Consider the following 27,415-nt stretch of genomic DNA (forward strand, 5'->3'; position numbering starts at 1 on the left):
TTAGTTTTTGTTTCATTTTTATGTTCAAGCCCCTTAACCATGTGTGAGGGCACTACAGTTGTAACGTACAGAAGGCATGTGAATGGGGACATTGCAATGTTTTAAATAAAGCTACCTTCTCTTTAAATAGACATTTGTGATTATACAAAACACACCCGACATGTAACATTCATGATACACGGACTTGACAGATACTGTGTACTTTAAGGTTTTGTTTTTGCATTTAAGATTGCTGCTGAACATTAAGAAGTGACAAACATTAGTAACACTTTATCAGGCACTTTGCTATGATACCGTTTCCCGTCCTGTCATATGTGATAAGACGCCTAAACACCTTGAACCAGATTTGAGAACAGTTTCAATGTTTTGCCCTTACCCCATCTCACATTACTGATGACATGCCAATGGTAACTTAACTCTGGTTTAAGAAGTGCCTCCCTTAAAAGTTTCATTTGCAGATATTTAACTTAACACTGTGACAGTAAGCTGCTCATAGAAAAATCACAAAATAATACTGATTGCCTTCAAATATGTTCGATCCTTGATACATTCACAGGTCCATTCCATTCACACCCTAGTTGCAATTTCAATGGGTGCAGTAGTTTCAAGCTACGCATTGGTGGTGATGTATGAAGATGATTCTACTTGGATCTACAACAGAATATTCCTGTAGTTACCAGTCAAGTAAGGTTTTTTGAGTTATGTCTATAATGAAAGGGATGTTGCCAAGCCCCACTCTGCATTCTACATCCAGAAGTACTGTAAACAAGTTAAAATTCATTTTCATACACCAACATACAATGCACCCATTATCGATCAATAACCGTTCCCTAATTTCAGAAAAAGTTCAATTTTAGTGTGTTGTTTTTCCATTGTCTCACATTCACAAGTGACATGCGGGGTGTGTGAAATAGGACCTGGATGAGTTTGCAGTGTGTCCCATCAACCCATACTTTCTGAGGTTTGAAATGACCCACACCTCCTGATGAACTGTAAGCTGAGTGAGTGAGTGAGTGAGAGAGTGTGCGTGCAGTCAGTCAGTCACACTGCCATCCCCACGCCCAGCAGAGTAACTCCCTCCAGTGGTGAAGGCAGAGGAGAGGCAGGGCAGGGAGATGATACAGACCCCTGATCTGGGAAGGCACAGCACAGAGAGGCCTGTAGCAGACCGATGACCTTCATCCCTTTCAAAGTCCCAGCCCCTCCATGAGTGAGACGGAGCGGAAGACCAAAGCCAGGAAGCCGGTCCCCAGCAGGTCTCCCAGGGCTGTCAGGTAGGGGATGGAAAAGTTGTCTGGGTCCAGACTCCTCCTCCACATCAGACGGACTATCAGGTCAGCCACATAGAGGAGGATACCCACCTGGAGGAACATCCCATACAGACAGACAATCCATCACACAGCAGATTTGAATGAGAAATCCATAAGTCCTTATACTTCAATAACTGTATAATGAAAAGTCCTTACAAGTCTGTATGAGACTTTACCAAACTCCATTAGTGTACCAGTGACTGAGGGGTAGCAGGCGAGGGGATAGGGCGTACCTGGAGAAGGGCAGCACACAGGTAGCAGACGGTGAAAGTGACAGTGAGGGCAGTGTGGCCGCCTTGGAGCAGAGAGATGGTATAGAGGAACACCAGGTGGCCCGGAACCACCAATAGGAACAACACCCTCGCTGACTTGGAGTTCACACCTGGAGAGACAAAGGCAACTAATGAATACTGTAGGTAGTTTTCTTATCTTGTTTAGTTACTGTGGCATCACTGTCTGAAATGTAAATCTGTACAAATACTATGACAAAGAGAGGATAAATATAACAGGAATGGCAAGAGAGGGTTCCAAATAGTAAAGTTCATATTTGCTAAATCACAAACAGAGAGGAAGTAACTGGCATATATTCTCCTTATTTTCTTTTTGTTACAGACATATCTATATGCAATCTATGACCCTCTATAGAAAGACAGAGTGGAGGAGCCTTTCCTGAGGTGAAGAAGGTAGTAAAGGGGCTGGGCCAGTGCTGCCTCATCTTATAGGGCAAGACTCCAGGCATGCTCCAGAAGTGAAGGTAGGTTGAGATCCGACTGGCCTGGATGGCCACCAAGTTTCCTCCGACACCTGAGGGGAAGCACCGAGCATGGAAAGAATATCAACCACACAAGTCTCCTATTATACAGTCACCTGCTTTTCCATTGAAATATGACTATATGTAAAACACATGTTGCCCACCACATGCATTTGACATCAAACATTCCAGAGTATATCCTCATGATTTATTTAATTTCTTATTTGATTCATCAATTCCACATTGACAGATCCCTGCTTGTAGAGGTCTGCACGGGACTGATGTCTTCATCCTGCAGCTTTTCATACCGCACCTGTCCGCTCCCGCTGGCTTTCTGTCGGACTCTCTTCTGCTCCCTGGTCTTGAACCCAACCGCAGTCCTGAAATGTTATTTCAGGCAGCTCGCTTGACAGCCATGGTTCCAGCAAGTGTGCGCCCTATACTATAGGTAATATCAAAACGCTCTAAAATAACCTAAGAAATAGGTTAGGTTAAATGACCAGAGATTTTCACGTAGCCCGTTATATTAGGCGATCGGTATGACTGGGCTATATCGGCCAATATGCTAGACTAGATGTAGTTTGAAGAGAGCAGAGTTGGAGAGAGAGAGCGGACACTTGCACTTTCTCTTCAGCTACGTTCAGCATAGGCCTAATAGCCTACCTTTCAGGAGAGGGACACATTCCAGACGGACACAAATACGGGTGATCAATATTTATTTCTAGGCGATGTAGTAAACTATTCTGATTAGGCTATAGTTTACTACATTGCCTAGAAATAAATATTGATTGTGTCCTTCTGAAATTCGCCCCTCTCCTGAAAGGTAGGCTAAACGAAGAGAAAGTGCAAGTGTCCGCTCTCGCTCTCCAACTCTGCTCTCTTCAAGCTACGTTATTTAGGAAGTTAATTTCCCTGGAAAGATATCTACCCGTGCTTCTGCATAGGATATAGCCTCATACTCTATTTAATTGAGACCACAAGCACGCCTGATATTGCACGCCCAACTAAGAGAGGTATCACTACTGCACTTGAAGCTGCAAGATTAATGAGACCGGACACTTGCACTTTCTCACGAGCTATGTTTTGCATATAGGATATAGCCTACCTTTAAGAGCAGTTCATTTGTAGATTTGTAGACGGACTCGTTGGTTGAGGGCCCTCCACTTCTTTCCATTGTCAATATTTATCTACCGACACTGTAAACTATGTAGCCTAATCATATTTAAGTTAATTTCCTTGAAAATATACAATACATCACCAAAAGTATGTGGACACCCCTTGAAATGAGTGGATTCAGCTATTTCAGCCACATCCGTTGTTGACAGGTGTATAAAATCGGGCATTCGCAGTAGAATGGCCTTACTGAAGACCTCAGTGACTTAAAGGATGCCACCTTTCCAACAAGTCAGTTGTCAAATTCCTGCTCTGCTAGAGTTGCCCCGGTCAACTGTAAGTGCTGTTATTTTGAAGTGGAAATGTCTGGGAGCAATAAGTGGTAGGCCACACAAGCTCACAGAACGGGACTGCAGAGTACCCAAGCGCGTAGAAATCGTCTGTCCTCGGTTGGAACACTCACTACAGAGTTCCAAACTGCCTCTGGAAGCAACATCAGCACAAGAACTGTTCGTCGGGAGCTTCATGAAATTAGTTTCCATGGCCGAGCAGCTGCACAAAAGCCTATGATCACCATGCGCAATGCCAAGCGACGGCTGGAGTGGTGTAAAGCTCGCTGCCATTGGACTCTAGAGCAGTGGAAACGCGTTCTCTAGATAGACAAATCTTGGTTTCACAGATGCCAGGATAACACTACCTGCCCCAATGCATAGTGCCAACTGTAAAGTTTGGTGGAGGAGTAATAATGGTCCGGGGCTGTTTTTCATGGTTCGGGCTAGGCCCCTTAGTTCCAGTGAAGAGAAATCTTAACGTACAGCATACAATGACATTCTGTGCTTCCAACTTTGTGGCAACAGTTTGGGAAAGGCCCTTCCTTGCCTCAGTCAATGTCCCTGTGTACAGGTCCATACAGAAATGGTTTGTCGAGATCAGTGTGGAAGAACTTGACTGGCCTGCACAGAGGCCTTACCTCAACCTTTGGGATGAATTGGAATGCCGACTGCAAGCCAGGCCTAATCGCCCAACATCAGTGCTGCGACCTCACTAATGCTCGTGGCTGAATGGAAGCAAGTCCCCGCAGCAATGATCGAACATCTAGTGGAAAGCCTTCCCAGAAGAGTGGAGGCTGTTAGAGCAGCAAAGGTGGACCAACTTCATATTAATGCCCATGATTTTGAGATGTTCGACGAGCAGGTGTCCACATACTTTGGTCATGCAGTGTAACTGCCACACTTTTCTCCGCCCATGCATAGGCAGTCTTCTCTATTTTATTGAGACCACACATATTTTAGCAATCTTTGATATATGATCCACGTTACAATTTACACCAAGAGGTTTAACCCTATTGGTGCGATGTGTAGGATGTTTGCCTTTCATGCCAGAGACCAGGGTGTGCTTCCTGCCCCCCTAAGTTTGCTACACTGGTGTCAGAAGTGGGATAGTGGCTGTGAGGCCATCAGAACGCACGGGTGAAGTGTGAAGGGTCTTGAAAGAACACATAAGTGCTTGTAATATGCCTACAATAGGTAGGCACATGCATACGATGCAGAAAGACGACGGGTTGCAAATAATCTGCGGGACAAAAACCCTTTTCATCCCAAAGTTGTCTGTCTGGATCCAAAGGTGCAGCCCTCTTCCTGCTTGAGGTCTTGCCACTGTTGCCACCAAGTGGAGAAACAAATTGCTATTGATACATTTGTCTTACTTATTTTGATGTAAAAAATATTACCTTTATTTAACCAGGCAAGTCAATTAAGGACAAATAATTAATTACAATGACGGCCTTGCAATCCTGTGTGGACAGGGGCTACTGTTAACAGCACAAATGCAACAGCAAACAAACAGTAGTTGTGTGTTTGTGTGCGTACAGGCATGTGTGTGGTGTGTGACGTGATTCTATGGTAACATCTACCAAAATACTGTTTTTGTCATATACTAATCAAACACCAATACAGATGTGTATCTCAGACTTGACGAGACTTGAGGGGACATTGGTCAAACACAAAGTGCCGGGTAATAGTCATAGTACCAGAGGTCCAAAGGCTATCCAATGCTCAGCGTCAGGCAGCCAATATCAGCCTGGGACACTGCCATTTGTGGGTAAGAACATCTGACCGTGTGCTCTTAAACACTCTCATTTGAAAGGATTTCCCAGCATGTGTCATTTATAGACAGTTAACTGACTGAGCCAGGCACATGAATGTCCCATGGTCATTAATAACTCAACTCTCCCCTTTCCATCCTTGTATACTGTGTTCAGAGACCACTTTCTAGTTTCATTTAACCAAGATGAGTCCACTCACCATTTATGACGGGTGTAAAGACGGCCATCCCCTCAAAGTTAGGGTCACTAACAGTCTTGTCCAATATGAGTCCCCCAAAACTGAAAAAAGGTCACAATGAAAAACATCAGTCAAACATCTACTGATCAGATACATGTTTTTAATAATATATAATACAAAGAATAATAATATATGCCATTTATCAGACACTTTTATCCAAAGCGACATACAGTCATGCGTTTTACATATGGGTGGCCCCGGGATTCGAACCCACTATCTTGGCATTGCAAGCTCTATCAACGGAGTCATACAGGACCATATGATAAGGTTATGATAAGAATGATAAGGTGTCATGTGTGTCTTACCTGCTGATAGACATGGCTACGAGGACAGGCTGCCAGCCAGAGACGAGGACCTCCTTGATTTGAGGGCTCTTCCGGGCCACCACCACCCACAGAGGGATCAGAGCCAGGAAGAACACACACAACAGGGGAGACAGGTACCAGACGTCTACACAACAGAGAAAACACGTTAGAATAGTGTCCACAATGCACTGTTTACCACTCTCCCACACAAATAGAACACAATTCATCTGACATAAGAGCACCTCCAAAATTGTTAGAAATGTTCTGATATTTAAACATTAAAGAAATTTTACTTAGACATGTTTAAATTGGGCTTTGTAAAAGTAGCTAACTGTATAGTTTGTGCAGACCACAGGCAAGAGATGAGTGGGAACTTACACTGAACAAAGGAATTAATGCAATAAGGTACAATTTAAACGATTTTACTGAGTTATAGTTCATATAAGGAAATCAGTGAATTAAAAATAAATTCACTAGACCCCAATTTATGGCTTTCACATGACTGTGAATACAGATATGCATCTGTTGGTCAGATACTTTTTAGAAAAAAGTAGGGTCGTGGATCAGAAAACCAGTCCGTATCTGGTGTGACCTCCATTCGCCTCATGCAGCGCCACACATCTCCTTTGAATAGAGTTGATCAGCCTGTTGATTGTGGCCTGTGGAATGTTGTCCCACTCTTCTTCAATGGCTGTGCAAAGTTGCTTATTGGCTGTAACTGGAACATGCAGTCGTACACATCGATTCAGAGCATCCCAAACATGCTCAATGGGTGACATGACTGGTGACTATGCAGGCCATGGAAGAACTGGGACATTTTCAGCTTCCAGGAATTGTGTACAGATCCTTGCGACATTATAATGCTGAAACATGAGATGAAGGCAGTGGATGAATGGCACGACAATGGGCCTCAGTACCTCATCACGTTATCTCTGTGCACTCAAATTGCCATCGTAGCTTATGTCTGCCCATACCATAACCCCACCATGGGGCACTCTGTTCCCAACGTTGACATCAGCAAATCGCTCGCCCACGCCACGCCCTACATGCTGTCTGTCTTCTGCCCAGTACAGCTGAAACCGGGATTCATATGTGAAGAGCACACTTCTCCAGCGTGCCAGTGACCATCGAGGGTGAGCATTTGCCCACTGAAGTCATTTACAATGGCGAACTGCAATCAGGTCAAGACCCTGGTGAGTACGACGAGCACGCAGATGAGCTTCCCTGAGACGGTTTCTGACAGTTTGTGCAGAAATTCTTTGGTTGTGCAAACCCACCCTCATCAGCTGTTTGGGTGGCTGGTCTCATGATCCTGCAGGTGCAGCAGCCAGATGTGGAGGTCCTGGGCTGGCGTGGTTACACGTGGTCTGCGGTTTCGAGGCAGGTTGGACGTACTGCCAAATTCTCTAAAAATACGTTGAAGGCGGCTTTTGGTAGAGAACTTAACATTCAATTCTCTGGCCTTCGTCCTCTGTTTTGGCTCCATTATCGGTGGCTTTTAACTTGGTTTCAGATCTTCAGAACCTCCCCCCCCTCTTAAGAGCGTGAGGGTGTCTGAGACTCCATCAGGCCCCTCCATCAGCCACTATGGATTCTACAGTTGGCTATGGTCCATCGGGCCTCTCCGCCCATCAATCCTTGGGGGTCTGCGAGGCCACTCGATATGAAAGAGCGGCCGCACCTCCTCAGACTTTGCACCAGCTGTGGTCCTTGGTACCCGAGGCAAAACATATTGGTCCCCGGAGGGAAAAAAACCCTGTGCTAACGAGTACTGGACATTACAAGACAACTTCCTACCGTTCTACAACAGATGTCGGGGGCTGACACTGTCGTAGTCCATGTGCGGGTCAAACGACGTTAGGAGGGCTAGCTCGGAACTGCAGAAAAGTGATTTTAAAGAACTGATCCTAACTCGGAAAGCAGACAATTATTTCAGGCCCAGTACCATCGTTGGGCCGCAGCTGTGAGCGATTCAGCAGGCTACTGGCATTACATATCTGGCTAAAAGATTACTGTAGCTCTGTTGGTATAACTTTTATCGATAACTTTGACACCTTCTGGAAACAAAAGATGCTCTACAGGAATGACGTGGTCCATCCAAATCATCTTGTCCACGCATTTCAAGGCTGCGTTGAGACAATTACTTATCAATGACACAAGCCCTGCTCAGATAATCCCTACCATTGTGTCGCTGAGTTGTCATAGTGCTGCAGTAAATGTAAATTGTCCCAGGAGTGTTGGAAGTCATAATGTAAGTAACCTAATTTACAGTGTATCCGGAAAATATTCAGACCCCTTCCCCTTTTCCACATTATTACGTTACAGCCTTATTCTAAAATGGATTAAAGAAATAAAAATTCTCAAACAACACACAATACCCCGATAATGACAAAGCAAAAGACAGGTTTTCAGAAAGTTTGGTAAGATTATTAAAAATTAAAAATAGAAATATCTTATTTAGATAAGAATTCAGACCCTTTGCTATGAGACTCAAAATTTAGCTCAGCTGATTGGACATGATTTGGAAAGGTCCCACAGTTGACAGTGCATGTCAGAGCAAAGCCAAAACCATGAGGTTGAAGGAATTGTCCGTAGAGCTCAGAGACAGGATTGTGTCGACGCACAGATCTGGGGAAGGGTACCAAAAATGTCTGCAGCATTCAAGGTCCCCAAGAACACAGTGGCCTCCATCATTCTTAAAATGGAAGAAGTTTGGAATCAGCAACTCTTCCTAGAGCTAGCTGCCCGGCCAAACTGAGTAATCGGGGGAGAAGGGCCTTGGTCAGGGAGGTGGCCAAGAACCCGATAGACACTCTGGCAGAGTTCCTCTGTGAAGATGGGAGACCCTTCCAGAAGGACAACGATCTCTGCAGCACTCCACCAATCAGGCCTATGGTAGTGGCCAGACGGAAGCCACTCCTCCGTAAAAGCGTGGCCAGACGGAAGCCACTCCTCCGTAAAAGCGTGGCCAGACGGAAGCCACTCCTCAGTAAAAGCGTGGCCAGACGGAAGCCACTCCTCCGTAAAAGCGTGGCCAGACGGAAGCCACTCCTCAGTAAAAGCGTGGCCAGACGGAAGCCACTCCTCAGTAAAAGCGTGGCCAGACGGAAGGCACTCCTCAGTAAAAGCGTGGCCAGACGGAAGCCACTCCTCAGTAAAAGCGTGGCCAGACGGAAGCCACTCCACAGTAAAAGCGTGGCCAGACGGAAGCCACTCCTCAGTAAAAGCGTGGCCAGACGGAAGCCACTCCTCAGTAAAAGCGTGGCCAGACGGAAGCCACTCCTCAGTAAAAGCGTGGCCAGACGGAAGCCACTCCTCCGTAAAAGCGTGGCCAGACGGAAGCCACTCCTCCGTAAAAGCGTGGCCAGACGGAAGCCACTCCTCCGTAAAAGCGTGGCCAGACGGAAGCCACTCCTCCGTAAAAGCGTGGCCAGACGGAAGCCACTCCTCCGTAAAAGCGTGGCCAGACGGAAGCCACTCCTCCGTAAAAGCGTGGCCAGACGGAAGCCACTCCTCCGTAAAAGCGTGGCCAGACGGAAGCCACTCCTCCGTAAAAGCGTGGCCAGACGGAAGCCACTCCTCCGTAAAAGCGTGGCCAGACGGAAGCCACTCCTCCGTAAAAGCGTGGCCAGACGGAAGCCACTCCTCCGTAAAAGCGTGGCCAGACGGAAGCCACTCCTCCGTAAAAGCGTGGCCAGACGGAAGCCACTCCTCAGTAAAAGCGTGGCCAGACGGAAGCCACTCCTCAGTAAAAGCGTGGCCAGACGGAAGCCACTCCTCAGTAAAAGCGTGGCCAGACGGAAGCCACTCCTCAGTAAAAGCGTGGCCAGACGGAAGCCACTCCTCAGTAAAAGCGTGGCCAGACGGAAGCCACTCCTCAGTAAAAGCGTGGCCAGACGGAAGCCACTCCTCAGTAAAAGCGTGGCCAGACGGAAGCCACTCCTCAGTAAAAGCGTGGCCAGACGGAAGCTAACTCCTCAGTAAAAGCGTGGCCAGACGGAAGCCACTCCTCAGTAAAAGGCACATGACAGCCCACTGGGAGTTTGCCAAAAGGCACCTAAAGGACTCTGACCATGAGAAACAAGATTCTCTGGTCTGATGAAACGAAGATTGAACTCTTTGGCCTGAATGCCAAGTGTCATGTCTGGAGGAAACCTAGCACCATCCCTACGGTGAAGCATGGTGGTGGCAGAATCATGCTGTTGGGATGTTTTTCAGCAGCAGGGACTGGGAGACTAGTCAGGATCGAGGGAAAGATGATCGGAGCAAAGTACAGAGAGATCCTTGATGAAAATCTGCTCCAGAGCACTCAGGACGTCAGACTGGGACAAAGATTCACCTTCCAATAGGACCATAAGCACACTGCCAAAACAATGCAGGTGTGGCTTCGGGACAAGTCTCTGCATGTCCTTGAGTGGCCCAGCCAGAGTCTGGACTTGAACCCAATCGAAAATCTCTGGAGAGACCTGAAAATAGCTGTGCATCATTGCTCCCCATCAAACCTGACAGAGCTTGAGAGGATCTGCAGAGAAGAATGTGAGAAATTTCCAAATACAGGTGTGCCAAGTTTCTAGCATCATACCCAAGAAGACTCGAGGCTGTAATCACTGCCAAAGGTGCTTCAACAAAGTACTGAGAAAAGGGGTCTAAATACTTATGTAAATGTGATATTTCAGTTAATTATAAAATGCACAACAATTGACAAAAAACTGTTTTTGCTTTGTCATTATGGGGTGTAGATTGATGAGGGGGGAATTCTTTTATTTAAAAAATGTAGGAAGTTGCTATAGACCACCAAGTGCTAAAAGTCCGAATCTGGTTAATATGTGTGAAATGCTTGATAATGTGTGTGATGTCAACAGATATATAACAGTATATTTTCTGGGTGACCTAAATATTGACTGGCTTTCTTCAAGCTGCCCACTCAAGAAAAAGCTTCAAACTGTAACCAGTACCTGCAACCTGGTTCAGGTTATCAATCAAGCTAACAGGGTATTTACAAACAGCACAGGAATGAAATCCACATGTATTGATCACATATTTACTAATGCTACAGAACTCTCCTGTAAAGCAGTAGCCACATCCATTGGATAGAGTTATCACAATTATGGTAGCCATATCTAGGAAATCCAAAGTTCCAAATTCTGGACCTAATATTGTGTATAAGAGTTCCTACAATTAGGTTTTGTAGTGATTCCTAAATTGATGATGTAAAGAATATTTGCTGGTCTGTGGTGTGTAATGAGGAGCTTTCAGACCCTTCACGTGACACATTTATGAAATTGCTTACTCCAGTTACTAAATGGCATGCACCCATTAAGAAAATAACTGTAAAAACGGTTAAATCCCCATGGATTAATGAGGAATTTAAAAATGTTATGGTTGAGAGGGATGAGGCAAAAGGAGTGGCAAATAAGTCTGGCTTCATAACCGATTGGCAAATGTACTGCAAATTGAGAAATCATGTCACTAAACAAACAAAAAAGAAGCAGAAACTATACTATGAAACAAAGATATATAAAGGATTATAGTAAAAAGCTTTGGAGCACCTTAATTAAATAACATGTTGGGCAAAAAGGCAAACTCATTCACTGAATCAGATGGCTCATTCATCACAAAACCCTCTGATACTGCCAACAACTTCAAAACATTTTTAATTGGCAAGATTAGCAAATTTAGGCATGCAGCAACAAACGACAAACGAACCTACGCATCCAAGTATCCATCCAAAATTGATCAAATTATGAAAGACAAGCACTGTAGAGTTCAGTACGGCTTTTGACGTTATTGATCATAGTCTGCTGGTGGAAAAACATGTGTTATGGCTTTACACCCCTTGCTATAATGTGGATAAAGAGTTACCTGTCTTAAAGAACACCCTCAGTGTTCTGTTATGGTAGCCTCTCCAACATAACTGCGGTAAAATCAGGCATTCCACAGGGAAGCTGTCTAGGCCCCTTACTTTTTTCAATATTTACTAATGCCCCGCCACTGGGTCTGAGTAAAGCCTGTGTGTCTATGCATGCGGATGACTCAACACTATACACGTCAGCTACTACAGTGAGTGAAATCACTGCAACACTTCACAAAGAGTAACAGTCAGTTTCAGAATGGGTGGCAAGAAATCAGTTAGTCCTAGCATTGTATTTGGGACAAATCATTCACTAAACCCTAAACCTCAACTAAATATTGTAATGAATAATGTGGAAATTGAGCAAATTGAGGAGACTAAACTGCTTTGAGTAACATTGGATTGTAAACTGTTATGGTCAAAACATATTGATGCAACAGTAGCTAAAAATAGGAGAGGTCTGTCCATAATAAAGTGCTGCTCTGCCTTCTTAACAACAATATCAACAAGGCAAGTCCTACAGGCCCTAGTTTTGTCACACCTGTATTTACTGCCCAGTATTGTTGTCAGGTGCCACAAAGAGGGACTTGGGAAAATTACAACTGGCCCAAAACACTGCAGCACGGCTGATCCTTTAATGTACACGTAGAGCTAACATGAATAATATGCATGTCAATCTCTCATGGCTCAAAGTAGAGGAGAGAGTGACTTCATCACTACTTGTTTTTGTAAGAAGTATTGACATGTTGAATGCACCGAGCTGTCTGTTTAAACTACTAGCACACAGCTCGGACACCCATGCATAACATAACGCCACAAGACATGCCACCAGAGGTCTCTTCACAGTCCCCAAGTCCAGAACAGGCGCATAGTACTACATAGAGCCATGGATACATGGAAATCTATTCTACATCAAGTAACTCAAGCAAGCGGTAAAATCTGATTTAAATAACAGATAAATGGAACAGCGAGGACTATGAAGAGTCACACACAGGTACAAACACACGCATACAAAAACACACATAACATGCACAATATACACACACGTACATCTGGATTGTGAGTTATAGTATTAACTTGTGGCCGGAGGGCACACACTTAATGTATTGTGAAATCTGTTGTAAAAATGTATTTTAATGTTTAAAAATGGTAATATAATGTATATTACTGCCTTCATTTTTGCTGGACTCCAGGAAGAGTAGCTGCTGCCTTGGCAGATCCATAATAAATGCAACTACAAACTGCTCTGGTGGACATTCCCGCACTCAGCATGCCAATTGCACGCTCCCTCAAAACTTGAGACATCTGTGGCATTGTGTTGTGTGACAAAACTGTCCTTCTATTGTCCCCAGCACAAGGTGCACCTGTGTAATGATCATGCTGTGTAATCAGCTTCTTGATATGCCACACCTGTCAGAGGGATGGATTATCTAGGCAAAGGAGAAATGCTCACTAACAGGGATATAAACAAATATGCATAACATTTCAGATAAATAATATTTTTGAGCATATGAAAAAATGTCTGGGATCTTTTATTTTAGCTTATGAAACATGGAACCAACACTTAACATGTTACATTTATATGTTTGTTCAGTGTAACTTCTGACCTCTGCTGGTTCTGAATAATACTACCACAATGTGGAGGTCTTAATTTGCTTAAATAGTTATTTACCCAGATACATGCACTCTACTGACTCTATTAATTGTTTAATTACTGCCATCTTTTTTTTGTGTATTGTTTTTGTAATTTTTACCCCCATTTTGTGATTACAATCTTCTTTCATCGCTGCAACTACCCAACGGCTCGGGAGAGGCGAAGGTCGAGTCATGCGCCCTCCGAAACATGACCCGCCAAACCGAGCTTCTTTAACCCACTCGCTTAACCCTGAAGCCAGCTGCACCAGTGTCGGCGGAAACACCGTTCAACTGACGACCTTAGTCAGCCTGCAGGCACCCGGCCCACCACAAGTAGTCACTAGAGTGTGACGAGCCAAGTAAAGCCCCCCCGGCCAAACCCTCCCCTAACCCGGACGACGCTGGGCCAATTGTACCTGGGATCGATCCCCAGGCTGTAGTGACGCCGCAACACTGCGATGCAGTACCTTAGACCGCTGCACCTCTCGGGAGGCCCTAATTACTGATTTCTAATTAAAAGTTGAATTAAACCCTTCATCCATTATTATAAAGCCATACCTCGGTACTGGTAGAGTATAGTACTGACTCCTGCCAGCAGAGACAGTGTGATTAGATCTCCCAGACTGGCAGCGATGGGTGTGGCCACATTGTCTGGGTTGATGCCCACTTTCCTGGCGCCAATGATCACCCCAATCATTACTAGACCTATGGAGGGAGGGAGAGCGAGGGATGGAGGGAAGGAAGGAGAGAGGGAAGGGAAGGGTGGTAGAGCGAGGGATGGAGAAGTGAGAGAGGGGGTGACTGTGAGCACAACCGTTAACAGATACTACGGTCAAGACAATTGGAATCTCCATCTAATAAAGACACACTGAGGGTGAACGCACCTAGAGACAGTGCTGCCACGAATGCAGTGATGATGCTGCTGGCACAGAGCACAGCAGCTTGGTCCAGCTCCACCCCACCTCTAGACATGGCCCCCAGTAATATGGCTGCCACTGCAGCCAGGAAGCCCACCACCGTGGCCTGAACCTGTGGAGAGAATCAATCTTCATATCCCCTGGGTCCATCCATCACATCTAATGTACCTTATGGGCTTAGGCTACCTTCATTATTATGCCTTGGATAATGTGTGACCAAGTGCTATCTTGACCTCTTCCTAACCTTGGACGAGTCTAACACAGCTGTTTTTATGGTGATCCTGTTGATCCTCGAGGTCAAGTTAGGCACTGTAACTGTAGCCCAAGGTTGTCTTTCAGATTTGGATATAAAAGGCCAAGTAGTGCCGTGGAAGACTTATGTTCATCTTCCTGTCTCCCAATAAATCAATTGGAGATTACCTGAATGAGAGCCAGGTTGCTGCACACCATCGTCCACTGATGCTTGGGGTCATCCATCTGTCCAGTGTTAGCCTAAACAAGAGAGCTCATCATTAGTACAGCCTACACCAACATCAAACTTTGGCATTTCAACAAGAGCGTTGCATTTGATTATGTGTGGGGAAATGTGTGTTTATTTACACTTTGACACTAGCCCCTAGGAGTTAGCAAGAGAGCATAGAGAGACCAGGTCACTTTGCCGTCCTACTTGGGCTAATACTACATACTATATACAATAGTATGCGGTCCTATGTAGCTCAGTAGCTGGTAGAGCATGGTGCTTTGAACGCCAGGATAGTGGGTTCGATTCCGTACATAAAATGTATGCAAGTATTATTATTAGGATTAAAGCATATTCTAAATGGTATACAGTATATTGTTATATTTATATTAGGATGCTGAAGATGTTGACCTCATCCCATCAGTAGAGGATGCCTGTTTATTCTTTAAAAGTGCCTTCCTCACCATCTTAAATAAGCATGCTCCATTCCAAAAACAATTACAACCAGGAATAGATATAGCCCTTGGTTCACTCTAGACCTGTTTGCCCTTGACCAGCACAAAAACATCCTGTGGCATTCTGCATTAGCATCGAATAGCCCCAGTGATATGCAACTTTTCAGGGAAGTTAGGAAAGGTAAGGCTAGCTTTTTCAAACAGAAATTTGCATCCTGTAGTACAAACTCAAAAACGTTCTGGGACACTGTAAAGTCCATGGAGAATAAGAGCACCCCCTCCCAGCTGCCATCTGCACTGAGGCTAGGAAACACTGTCAATACCGATAAATCATCTATAATTGAGAATTTCAATAAGCATTTCTCTACGGCTGGCCATGCTTTCCACCTGGCTTCCCCTATCCCGGTCAACTGCCCGGCACCCTCCACAGCAACCCGCCCAAGCCCCCACCATTTCTCCTTCACCCAAATCCAGATAGCTGATGTTCTGAAAGAGCTGCAAAATCTGGACCCCTACAAATCAGCTGGGCTAGACAATCTGGACCCTCTCTTTCTAAAATGATCTGCCAAAATTGTTGCAACCCCTATTACTAGCCTGTTCAACATCTCTTTCGTATCGTCTGAGATTCCCAAATATTGGAAAACTGATGCGGTCATCCCCCTCTTCAAAGGGGAGACACTTTAGACCCAAACTGCTACAGACCTATATCTATCCTACCCTGCCTTTCTAAGGTCTTCGAAAGCCAAACTAACAAAGAGATTACCGACCATTTCGAATCCCACTGTACCTTCTCTACTATGCAATCTAGTTTCATAGCTGGTCATGGGTGCACCTCAGCCACGCTCAAGGTCCTAAACGATATCATAACTGCCATCGATAAGAGTCATTACTGTGCAGCCGTGTTCATCGACCTGGCAAAGGCTTTCGACTCTGTCAATCACCACATTCTTATCGGCAGACTAAACAGCCTTGGTTTCTCAAATGACTGCCTAGCTTGGTTCACCAACTACTTCTCTGACAGAGTTCAGTCTGTCAAATCGGAGGGCCTGTTGTCCGGACCTCTGGCAGTCTCTATGGGGGTGCCACAGGGTTCAATTCTCGGGCCGACTCTCTCTCTCTCTGTATACATCAATGATGTCGCTCTTGCTGCTGGTGATTCTCTGAACCACCTCTACGCAGGTGACACCATTCTGTATACATCTGGCCCTTCTTTGGACATTGTGTTAACTAACCTCCAGACGAGCTTCAATGCCATACAACTCTCCTTCCGTGGCCTCCAACTGCTCTTTAATGCAAGTAAAACCAAATGCATGCTCTTCAACTGATCGCTGCCCACACCTGCCCGCCCGCCCAGCATCACTACTCTGGACGGTTCTGACTTAGAATATGTGGACAACTACAAATACCTAGGTGTCTCGTTAGACTGTAAACTCTCCTTCCTGACTTACATTAAGCATCTCCAATCCAAAATTAAATCTAGAAATGTCTTCCTATTTCACAACAAAGCATCCTTCACTCATGCTGCCAAACATACCCTCGTAAAACTGACCATCCTACCAATCCTCGACTTTGGCGATGCCATCTATAAAATAGCCTCCATCACTCTACTCCACAAATTGGATGCAGACTATCACAGTGCCATCCATTTTGTAACCAAAGCCCCATACACTACCCACCACTGCGACCTGTACGCTCACGTGGTACTCTCTTGTCACCAAACCCACTGGCTACAGGTTATCTACAAGTCTCTGCTAGGTAAATCTCAGCTGACTGGTCACCATAGCAGCACCCACTCGTAGCACACCCTCCAGCACGTAGTTGTCACTGGTCACCCCCAAAGCCAATTCTTCCTTTGGCCGCCTCTCCTTCCAGTTCTCTGCTGCCAATGACTGGAACAAACTGCAAAAATCACTGACGCTGGAGACTCATATCTCCCTCACCAGCTTTAAGCACCAGCTGTCAGAGCAGCTCACAGATCACTGCACCTGTACATAGCCCATCTGTAAACAGCCCATCTTTCTATCTCAGTTTAATTGAATTGCTATATTGTAATTACTTCGCCACCATGGCCTATTTATTGCCTTAACTCCCTTATCTTACCTCATTTGCACTCACTGTATATAGACTTTTTTCTTTTTTTCTACTGTATTATTGACTGAATGTTTTGTTTATTCCATGTGTAACTCTGTGTTGTTGTATGTGTCGAACTGCTTTGCTTTATTCTTGGCCAGGTCGCAGTTGTAAATGTGGACTTGTTCTCAACTTGCCAACCTGGCTAAATAAAGGTGAAAAAAATAAAAAATGTTTAAATGTGGACTCACTGCAGTGGAGAGGCGAGCAGCCAGGGTCATCTCCAGGTTGCCCTTCAGTCCCACCAGAGCTGGAACCAGGATGAAAATCTCTGTGATGACCTTAAATACCTCCCAGTGCTGAAACACACAGAAATCATCATCAACTGTATCCTTTCAGCCAGACCCCGACAGGGATAAACACTTATATTGTCCTTAAATACAACCATCATCCCAACACAAAAGAAAATCATCCAACACCAGCAGCCCTTCTTTCAATTGTAAACTGTGATCTTCAAAATGAAATATTAGTCTCAAATTCTACTTGAGTTTAATCTCAGTGATATATTGGCAACTATTTTGTCAGATAGACTTTGTCAGACAGAACATTAAAATAGCTTAATTGAGTGTCTAAGAGTTCCTCTTGACAACGTGTCTACAAACCCCTTACTGAAGATCTAAAAATAGAGGCATGTATAAATAAACAGACAAGTCAGCTTTGCCAGGATGGGGGTGGGGTAGGTTATTTTTAAACGCCGCTCTCAAGTTCTTCTCAAATGTCGACTAAAGGCTGTCACATTCGGGCCCTATCTTGGGAAGCGTCCCAGTTAATTTTGCCTCCACTGGTCGGCGGTCCAGAGCCCTAGCTCCAGCTCAGAGCTCAGACTCTGTGACCAAATTGGCACCCTAGCCCTTATATAATGCACTACATAGGGAATAGGGTGCCATTTTTGGATGCAAACCTCTGTCTCTCTCACTCCCAGTCTGATTCTTTTCAGTGGGTCATATGAATGAGTGTAGTCTGGCCCAGGAGTGAGAAGGTGAACGAAAAGGCTCTGGAGCAACAAACCGCCCTTGCTGTCTCTGCCTGGCCGGTTCCCCTCTTTCCACTGGGATTCTCTGCCTCGAACCCTATTACAGGGGCTGAGTCACTGGCTTACGGGGCTCTTTCATACCGTCCCTAGGAGGGGTGCGTCACTTGAGTGGGTTGAGTCACTGATGTGACCTTCCTGTCTGGGTTGGCGCCCCCCCTTGGGTTGTGCCGTGGCGGAGATCTTTGTGGGCTATACTCGGCCTTGTCTCAGGATGGTAATTTGGTGGTTGAAGATATCACTCTCGTGGTGTGGGGCCTGTGCTTTGGCAAAGTGGGTGGGGTTATATCCTTCCTGTTTGGCCCTGTCCGGGGGTGTCCTCGGATGGTTGCAACCCCTATTACTAGCCTGTTCAACATCTCTTTCGTATCGTCTGAGATTCCCAAATATTGGAAAACTGATGCGGTCATCCCCCTCTTCAAAGGGGAGACACTTTAGACCCAAACTGCTACAGACCTATATCTATCCTACCCTGCCTTTCTAAGGTCTTCGAAAGCCAAACTAACAAAGAGATTACCGACCATTTCGAATCCCACTGTACCTTCTCTACTATGCAATCTAGTTTCATAGCTGGTCATGGGTGCACCTCAGCCACGCTCAAGGTCCTAAACGATATCATAACTGCCATCGATAAGAGTCATTACTGTGCAGCCGTGTTCATCGACCTGGCCAAGGCTTTCGACTCTGTCAATCACCACATTCTTATCGGCAGACTAAACAGCCTTGGTTTCTCAAATGACTGCCTAGCTTGGTTCACCAACTACTTCTCTGACAGAGTTCAGTCTGTCAAATCGGAGGGCCTGTTGTCCGGACCTCTGGCAGTCTCTATGGGGGTGCCACAGGGTTCAATTCTCGGGCCGACTCTCTCTCTCTCTGTATACATCAATGATGTCGCTCTTGCTGCTGGTGATTCTCTGAACCACCTCTACGCAGGTGACACCATTCTGTATACATCTGGCCCTTCTTTGGACATTGTGTTAACTAACCTCCAGACGAGCTTCAATGCCATACAACTCTCCTTCCGTGGCCTCCAACTGCTCTTTAATGCAAGTAAAACCAAATGCATGCTCTTCAACTGATCGCTGCCCACACCTGCCCCAAATGCATTGCTATTTCCCAGAGGGGTTACAACAGGAGGGAAACCATTCTCAAAACAATTCTCTCAGATATTCTAAAATGCAGTGCTGTAAGAGGTCCTGTCCCTGCTGGCCTTTAATGATCTGACCATTTTGATTCCTATCAAACTACATAAAAATAGGACTATAATAGGTTACGCTCGCTCGCTCACACACACACACACACACACACACACACACACACACACACACACACACACACACACACACACACACACACACACACACACACACACACACACACACACACACACACACACACACACACACACACACACACACACACACACACACGGTTATACAGAAGTAGGAGGAGATAGGAAGCACATCACATAGATCCATACTTGAACAATATCCATGATGATGCCAGCGGAGACCATTCCCAGTCCAGCCACCAGGTATGGCAGCAGCACCTGGGCTGCGATCTGCCAGGAGCTCTCAGGCAGGAAGCCATGGGCAGAGCGGGTCAGCTTACAGGTGAAGCCACGCAACTTCTTCCCCTGGTAGCACAGCTCCAGTTCCAGCCGAGTCACCACCATGATTGTACACACTTACCCCATTAGTCAAACCCTTGACTGGTAGGGATAAAGGGCCGGGGGGTGGACAGTGACAGCCTGAGATCCACAGACAAGTACTTGGTTCTTTCGCCAGTAAGCACCACAAGCTAGTGTCTCTGCCGCTTACCTCACAGGTGGGAGCTTGACTTCACTGCAATGTTGCTTTCTGTGATTCATGAAAGGTCATTACAACAAAGCTGGTGACTATGAAGTAGTAACAATGGACCCTGAAAAGTGGGTGAACTTGATTAAAGTCCTCTTAAAGTTAGACGTTGTTCTTCTTCTGTCCTCGCCATGCCCTTGACCTTAGAATACTCCTTTACCCCAGAAGAAATGAGAGTGAATGGAACAAACCCAGAAAACACCAACAGTCGAGTCCTTTGATGCGTCAGTCCTGGTGAGGGGTCCAGATGTCACGAGAGTGATCACTCTCTCCATCATATGATACACCAGCAGCTTGCAGGCTCCATCTTACTACCTCACAAACAAACCATTAACCTATACCAAGAGGCTTTCACTCAATCGCCGGTCCTTGAGAGAGAAGAGAAAGAGGCAGCAGGTGCAGTTGATCCTTCTGCCCCATTAGATGCTCCTGTTCCATTTGTTTGACTTTTCGATGGTCCTTTGCTGAAGTGTTCTCTGTGTCCTCTGAGAAAACGGCAACGCAGTAGGTTCCTGGAGACTCATTCACCATCAAGGGAGGCCTCTGCAGGGGGAGGGCTGTCTGCGCCACAGTCATTCAGGAGGATGACCGGCTTACAGACTGAGACACACTCTCTCTATTCCTCCCTCTCTCTCTCTAGTATCGTGACTCACTCACTCCATGCTCCCTCTCCCTCTTAAATGCACAGTTTATCCCCCCCTCTGACTTTCCTCTCGTTATTCTAGCACACAGAGTCTCTTTCCTCTTCGGTTGTATTAACAGGTTCAAGTCCTGTCAGAAACATATGTCAGGGACCTGCTCTTTACTCTAACTGGTGGGCTGGCTTTGCTCCTCTCTGGGTGTAGTGTCACCCCATTTCATGTGACCACTTGGTATCTGCCCCTCTCGTATCCTCCCTCAGTCCTTATTTTCATGCCCCTCTGCTCAGGCTGCCTCTGTCTATCCCTCTGCATGCTGTGACTGTCTCTTTATGTTAGGGCATCCTACCACTTCCCTCTCTGCCGTCAGCAGTATACGTAGAGCTGATCTCACCGCTGTGTTTCCACCTAAACCACATGCACGATGCGGAGGGACGGAAAGAGAAGGCGAGACAGAGAGGGAGAGAGAGGAAGCGAGAGCCAGCATCTGATTACTCACCGGTGGGTAAGCCGGCTGCCAAATGCCAGGGACGACGGGCAGAGTAGAGGACAAAGCCAGCGCCATGGAGCATCAGAGCAGTGATTCAGCGAAAGAGACATGCAATGAGCCATACTTCAGCAGCATACCAACCCTCTGCTGTTGACACTTCTCTTTACTTTTCTAATCCAATAATGTTGAAATCATGGAATGCTGCAATCTAATAAAATATGCATCACATTCACAACCACCCTGAATATTAGATATATTGCCCAGCCCAACTTTAAGGACACAATGCATAACCTAAACCTAAAGTATGCCAACTTCTTGCGTACTAACATTATGCCTAACATACTAACATGTCCCTGAATCCCATTTATTTCTAAACAACACCTAGCCCATGTTGATTTCTTCTTCACTGCACTGCCACTGACTGTCATTTGCTTTTGAGCTTTAGGGCACTAGATGGTAGCCTCGTACAAACCATCCTGATCTCGCAAGCTTACCGTCTGTTTCGCTAGCGAACATATATGTAAGCTCGCGAGATCAGACGGCTTTGCCAGTCCAACTAGAAAACACAATTGGGGTGGACATCTTGAACCTTTGAATAAATTAGTTGAAAATGTATTTCCCCAAAGGTAGCAAGGAATTAGAAAAATGATTTGAAACTAAAGCTGTAACCAGCTGGTTGTCATCCAAACACTGTCAAAAACTGTCAAAAATCTAATGCATATTTAGCAAGGTCTTGAAGGGTTAAACACATTTCGAGCTGGATCTACTTTGGACTGATGAAAGCATTATAGCAAAACAAATGACATGTTTTAACCAATCTGAGTGGCATGTTTTTTTAAGGTCATTTATGTTTTAAGAATCAATATTGAAGTGTTAATACACTTTTATTCCTTTGGAAGTATGATTTATGTCCTCAAATACTGATGAGATTAGACACACCAAGATGTTGGTATTATTACCTGATAGATCATCCAACAGCGTAAGTGACTGCCTACTGTATATACTTCATAGTCATGTGATGCATTCACTCGAACATGAGAAGGCTGGATATCGGGGTTCAAGACAACATGGAGCACTCACCTGGACACTGTCCAGCACCATCCCAGCCATCACCATCCCCATCCCAGCCAGCAGGTAGGGAAACAGCACCTGGAGACCGATGAAAATGGACGACTCTTCTTCCACCTTGGCCACGGCCACCTTCTCCTCCACAGCCTTCTTGACGGGCTGGATGGGGGGCAATAATGGCAGCTCATCTTGCCCATCTAAGGTTCCCACCTTGGGGCTGGCACTGCCACCTTGGCCTTTCCCCTTGCCCTTTGACTTGGACTTCTTGGACTTCCCCTTCCTCTGGTGTACCTCCCCTTCTGGCATGGTGGTGGTGGATGTGATGTCTTACACTGAAGAGAGATAACACGTTCCACACAAAGGTAATCAATAGTCTTACATATCATGCACCAGACCTGCTTGCTAGATACAGTGACATAGGGCAAATTGTAATATGTCTTGCATTGGCACTGGCAAGCTCCAGCATGATGGCAACATTGCAGAAACATCCCAGTAAGCAAACTCATGATGAAAATACCTATTTTAGACGTCTTTTCCTGCCATTGACGTCATGTGCATTTTAGTGGCTGAAAGAAAGGTGAAAATAAAGACTTTTCTGGATGTCGAATATATATATTATCTGAACATCAAAAATATGTATTTTCCGGGCTATAAATAAACATGCATTTTTAGAACATTGAAAAGATGTCCATTTCGGATGTTGAAAAAACGTATTTTCGGGACGTTCAAAATACGTAATTTACAGATGAAAATATGTCATTTCGGTCATTGATTTTTATGGCCAAATTTCAATTGCACATAATTAGTAAGCATTATATCACAATAATATTTTTTCAAGTGTCTTAATATAGGAAAGACGAGCCAACTGAAGAATGCACCAAAATATTTATTATTGCTCCCATCTACCACATGCACTTACACTACCGTAAGTTTGGGGTCACTTAGAAATGTCCTTGTTTTTGAAAGAAAAGCTGTTTTTTTGTCCAGTAAAATAACATCAAATTGATCAGAAATATGTAGACATTGTTAATGTTGTAAATGTCTACTGTAGCTGGAAACAGCAGATAAAAAAAATAAAAAAACGGAACATAGGCGTACAGAGGCCCATTACCAGCAACCATCACTCCTGTGTTCCAATGGCACCTTGTGTTATCTAATCCAAGTTTATCATTTTCAAAAGCTAATTGATCATTATAAAACCATTTTGCAATTATGTTAGCACAGGTGAAAACTGTTGGTCTGATTAAAGAAGCAATAAAACTGTCCTTCTTTAGATTAGTCGAGTATCTGGAGCATCAGCATTTGTGGGTTTGTTTACAGGTTCAAAATGGCCAGAAACAAATAACATTCTTCTGAAACTCGTCAGTCTATTCTTGTTCTGAGAAATTAAGGCTATCCCATGCGAGAAATTGCCAAGAAACTGAAGATCTGGTACAACACTGTGTACTACTCCCTTCACAGGACAGCGCAAACTGCCTCTAACCAGAATAGAAAGAGGAGTGGGAGGGATGCTGGCCTTCTAGGCAGAGTTCCTCTGTCCAGTGTCTGTGTTCTTTGCCCATCTTAATCTTTTCTTTTTACCGGCCAGTCTGAGATACGGCTTTTTCTTTGCAATGCTGCCTATTATAAATCCAAAAATTAACAAGCTACACGTGCCACGCCCCACTCTAGTAAAAAAACAAGAGCAGCAGCATTAATTATACAATTTCTCTTCACTGCAGCAATTGTGTTTGGATCTGTATGAGCCCTAACAGACAAGACAATTCAAATTACACATACCCCAGATTCAGACCCTTTAAGTCTATCAAAAGTGTGCCAGTTTGAGCATGTGTCCATTAGGCTTATGGATTTATTTTTAAAAATCAGCATGAATTAATTTGAGCAAAAAAAAAGCTTCACTTTTATTCCATAGGCTGGGATCCACACTATGCAGCTGTTGCAAGAGGCATTTTTCACTTGGTGTGTCATCATAGTGGTCTCTGATTTATGGTCAGACTCGCTTAAATTGAATACATTTAAACTTGCTGCGTTTTTCAATGCTGATTTGAATGTCATTGAGAAAACATAACTATCAAATATTTTTTTTCGCAAACATCCCTTCTGAATTTAAAATTAAATTATCTAGTTTTTCAAAAGTATCTAATCTGATGACAATATATTTGCCTGTAACGGACTACAGTTACCGTTTTTGTAATCCTTTACATGTAACGGATTTGACAATGTAGAAGAGGCTCTTTAGTAGAAAGTACGCCAAGACCTTGCCAACGATTACATGTAATCCGTTACTCCCCAACCACGCTCCAAATTTTTGACACACAGAGGCTCTATGAATGTAGCCTACTCCCGTTTTGATGACTCGTGATTGGCCAACAACAAGCTACACGTGCCACGCTCCACTCTCGTAAAAAACAAGAGCAGCAGCATTAATTATACAATTTATCTCCACTGCAGCAATCGTGTTCGGATCTGTATGGGCCCTACCGGACAACACAATTCAAATTACACATACCCCAGACAATCATATCATATCTGACCCAGACCCATGACGTTAGCTGCAATTATCGGGTATTCAGGTGCTGGTGGATCCGTGAAATTGTCGTCCAGAACTGGACAAAATCTGAACCAAACATCAACGACGTTGAAAATAAAAGCCAGTCTGGACTGCACCAAAAACTACTTAGTGGGATAAAACCTGACCCCTTGCCTTTTTGACAATGTAGTAGAGGCTCTTTAGTAGAAAGTACGCCAAGACCTTGCCAACGAATGATACGTGATTTATGTTTGATAGCATGCATAAACAAAAACGGTTGGTTGATGACAACCATAGATTTATGCATGACAATGACCCACTACTCCTGCCTTGAACCATTCATTATACTGTCACCACCTGGGGTGTAAGCATTACCCTAAACAGTTGCAAAACGTTCTGTTTTACTACGAAAACTAGTGTTTCTATTGGACATAATTGGGTAGGTACCGCCCTGTTTACTAAAGCTGTCCAATAGAAACGCTTGTTTTCGTTGCAAATTTTTGAGTATTGATTACTTACACCCCTGATTCAACAGACAGCTATGTAGCAATCAAATCCGATTACCCCACTGCTCTGACGTTATGTCCAGGTATTCCCGCTGACTATTTTCCTTCATTTTCCCTTTGATAAAGCAAGTCCCGATTATCAAGACGAAACCTCTGAAAGCTTGTTAAAATAAATTCCTAAAGTAGTAAGAAGCTTTAGCCTAGCGAAAATGTTGACGTGTAGTTGTAGGGAATACCATTGTACAGGAAGCTGACGTGCACATCCCATAATGCTTGTGCATTGGTAACCAATGGTTACACCAGCAAAAGAGTCTGATTGGATCGGAATTGGAGTAGTGGAGTAGAGTAATGTATAACCCCGCCCATTAGAGAAAGTGAACAGTGGTGTGTGATGGTGTGACGGAAAGTGAAATTAAATTCCATCCATATTGTAGCTCTGGAAACAACGACGACAGCAGTAGCCTAAGGCATTATATATGTATCCATTAAAAACAAGATAGGCTATATCATTGATGACTGATGAATTCATTGAGGAACATACTATATTCTATTATAGTCTTCAATTTCATTTAATAATAAGCAAAACAATAACTTGTAACATCAGAACTATAATTAATCTATTACATTCCAATGAATGTACTTTGTAATTTGTTCTTTACATTAGCAAGTTTATACATTTTCTCATTATCTGACCTGTTCTTTCAATGCTGTGGATCCTGATGCAGTCATTCTAAACACAACACTCATATGCAACGGTCATATTCAATGTTCTTACCTGTTGTTGCAGAAGCTCTTAAAGAAGAGCATATGAGGCCGAGATAGTGCTCCAGAAAAATATGGTCACAAAGTTCAGTGGACACCAAGAATAACTGATCTATGGAGTGGGGGCTCCAGAACTGGTGGCTTAAAGAGGGGGTCGTCTTAAATTTCAGCCCGGTTGGCAAATTAGGATACCACCCGCCTGCCTGACCTCATCTGCCTTAGAGGATGGCGACAGCAGCAGCCAGCAAGCACTTTCAAACACTCAAATCACTACATTTGTTTGTGTGTAAACTACAAGTACGTATGTAAGCAACTTGACTGAACAGAAATTCAAATTGCAATGGTTGCACCCACATCAGAGGAATTTGTTTGAGTTTACCCAGCATCAGTGCCAAGTCATTTACTCAAGTGCTCCTATGGTCAGTGGCAACTATTTTTTTTAAAGACCTAGTGTAGTCCAAAATGAGATTTGCTTGTATTTTATATATATTTTTGCCTTATGAGGTTGGAATAATACTGTTAAATTGTGTAAATGCTGATAATGCCCTTTTAGGTTAAGAGCTGTTTGAAATGGCCACCTGAAATTTCAACCTGTTTTGTTGGGATGGAGCTATGGCCTGCCTGGTGATATATTCATTTTATTTTATTGATTTATTTTACCCTTATTTTACCAATAAGTTGACTGAGAAAACGTTGTTATTTACATCAACAACCTGGGGAATAGTTAAAAAGGAGGGGGGAGATGAATGAGACAATTGGAAGCTAGGGATGATTGGGTGGCCATGATTGAGAATTTAGCAATGACACCGGCTAGCTAGACCAATAAGAAAGAGATGTCCAATCCTCTCTGCCAATAACAGCAAGTTTTCAGTTTTCCCCTTCCAACTCAGACCATTCTCAGACAGTCCTAGCAAAAGTCTTGCTTGATAAATTGATCTTTGCCAAGAAACTCTTTTTGTTTCTTTCTGACCATTATAATTGAAACAATCATAGTAAGGTACTTTATTGTTACCCAGAAATGATTTGATATTGAGATAAAAACAGCTGCATTGGACCTTTAAAGTTGAGTGATATCCAACCCTCTTTTCATATTTTATTGAGCTTTGGGATTTCAAACACTGTAGCCTGCACTGTACCTATATGCTTAGTGTAAGGAGTGTTGAAACTCAACTACACAGAGGCATATAGTGACATCACATTTAAGACACTTTGAAATGTCACACACTGAACCAGCCCAATCAGAAATGGATCAAGGTAAGAAACCAG

At 44.3% G+C, this 27,415-nt stretch overlaps 1 protein-coding gene across 7 annotated transcripts; it reads right to left on the reverse strand.

The window, feature by feature from the left end:
• LOC124046143 (solute carrier family 41 member 1) lies at nucleotides 1–26,282 on the reverse strand. Of its 7 annotated transcripts, none has more exons than XM_046366209.1 (12): nucleotides 26,163–26,224; nucleotides 22,869–22,917; nucleotides 22,364–22,683; nucleotides 17,461–17,568; nucleotides 14,645–14,716; nucleotides 14,192–14,336; nucleotides 13,866–14,012; nucleotides 5,822–5,966; nucleotides 5,478–5,557; nucleotides 1,980–2,114; nucleotides 1,544–1,692; nucleotides 1–1,361 (listed from the first exon to the last, which is right to left on the reverse strand). In XM_046366209.1, the coding sequence occupies exons 3-12, from the start codon at nucleotides 22,655–22,657 to the stop codon at nucleotides 1,188–1,190; spliced, it is 1,449 nt and encodes a 482-aa protein (XP_046222165.1). In that variant the 5' UTR covers nucleotides 22,658–22,683; nucleotides 22,869–22,917; nucleotides 26,163–26,224; the 3' UTR covers nucleotides 1–1,187. The 7 variants fall into 7 exon arrangements, with proteins under 7 accessions (XP_046222165.1, XP_046222164.1, XP_046222162.1 ...); XM_046366208.1 differs by lacking the exon at nucleotides 26,163–26,224 and adding an exon at nucleotides 25,401–25,632; XM_046366206.1 differs by lacking the exon at nucleotides 22,869–22,917 and having other exon boundaries at nucleotides 26,163–26,282.
• Between the last annotated feature and the right edge of the window lie 1,133 nt (nucleotides 26,283–27,415).

The sequence above is a fragment of the Oncorhynchus gorbuscha genome, linkage group LG10 (assembly GCF_021184085.1).
Source record: "Oncorhynchus gorbuscha isolate QuinsamMale2020 ecotype Even-year linkage group LG10, OgorEven_v1.0, whole genome shotgun sequence".
In the NCBI taxonomy this organism is placed as follows: Eukaryota; Metazoa; Chordata; class Actinopteri; order Salmoniformes; family Salmonidae; genus Oncorhynchus; species Oncorhynchus gorbuscha.